The sequence below is a fragment of the Prionailurus bengalensis genome, chromosome A3 (assembly GCF_016509475.1).
Source record: "Prionailurus bengalensis isolate Pbe53 chromosome A3, Fcat_Pben_1.1_paternal_pri, whole genome shotgun sequence".
NCBI lineage: Eukaryota > Metazoa > Chordata > Mammalia > Carnivora > Felidae > Prionailurus > Prionailurus bengalensis.
In genome coordinates this window covers 4209220-4210358 of record NC_057354.1, presented here as the reverse complement: position 1 = coordinate 4210358, position 1139 = coordinate 4209220, and the positions used below count along the sequence as shown (strand labels likewise).

At 39.5% G+C, this 1139-nt stretch overlaps 1 protein-coding gene across 1 annotated transcript; it reads right to left on the bottom strand.

Moving 5' to 3' along the window:
* Nucleotides 1–260: 260 nt before the first annotated feature.
* On the bottom strand, nucleotides 261–874 carry LOC122466925 (28S ribosomal protein S36, mitochondrial-like). The gene is given in 2 exon segments (XM_043553250.1): nucleotides 261–777; nucleotides 779–874. Coding segments are annotated over 2 exon segments (318 nt in total). The 5' UTR covers nucleotides 851–874; the 3' UTR covers nucleotides 261–531.
* Between the last annotated feature and the right edge of the window lie 265 nt (nucleotides 875–1139).

Here is a 1139-nt window from a genome sequence, read left to right as displayed (position 1 = left end):
CTTTTGCCAAATTGAAATTTGCAGCCATTATTTAAGTGCTGTGTGAGCCCACTCCCCTACCAGGACTCTCATGACATGAATGTTATATGTTTCATGAGTCCCCCAGATTCCTGAGGCTCTGTTCATTTTTTCAGCCTTTTCTTCATCTGTAATAGACTGGAAATCTGTATTATTTTATCTTCAAATTCACTTATTCTTTTTGTGTCTCTTCATTCTGCTGTTGAGCCCATCCACAGAGGTTTTTTTTTTATTATTTTATTTTATTTTATTTTATTTTATTTTATTTATTTTACATTTAAAAAATGTGTACTTCAATAAGTACATTAACAATTAGGTAAGCTTGTGGAAAAACTGACCAACATACATATATTAGGAGGTACAAGTGTCCACCTAAATTTTCTATTTCATTTTTTTTATAGAACATTTCTTCAAGTTGTTTAATGTATAATTTCTCATGTGCCATTTTAGAAGTCCTTCATCGTAAAGACTATTCTTTTGAATGATGACAAATAGCAGCCACACTGTCAGTGATTATTCTGGACCTCTGCGTTGGGTAAATTCAATTTCTTCTTGAGACACAAGCTTCCTTCTGTATTTCTGAGGCAACGTTTTTATTATTTCTGCGGTGTCTGGTGGACCCTGATGCATCAGCAAATCTGGTGATTTCCTTCCCTTCGAATGCTCTGATGAAAGTGAAGAAGAGCGAGATAGTAGTCCTGCTGATCCCCAAACTTCTGATCCATTGGGTTTAGGATTGTCTCTTCTGTCAGGAGACACTCCTTATTCATGGAGTATGGGGCTTGACTGACTGAACCACCCTGCTGGCAGACGCCATCTTGCTTGCCATCATGACCCTGAGATGGGGCTGCTTCCGGGGTGCTTGCTAGCCGCAGAGGTCTTTTATTTTTTATTTTAAATTCAAGTTAGTTAACATACAGTGTGGTCTTGGCTTCAGGAGTAGAACCCAGTGATTCGTCTCTTACATACGACACCCAGTGCTCATCCCCGAAAGTGCCCTCCTTAATGCCCATCACCCAGTTAACCCATCCCCCCACCCACCTTCCCTCCAGCACCCTTCAGTTTATTCTCTGTATTTGAGAGTCTCTATGGGTTTCCACCCTCTCTGTTTTTGTCTTATT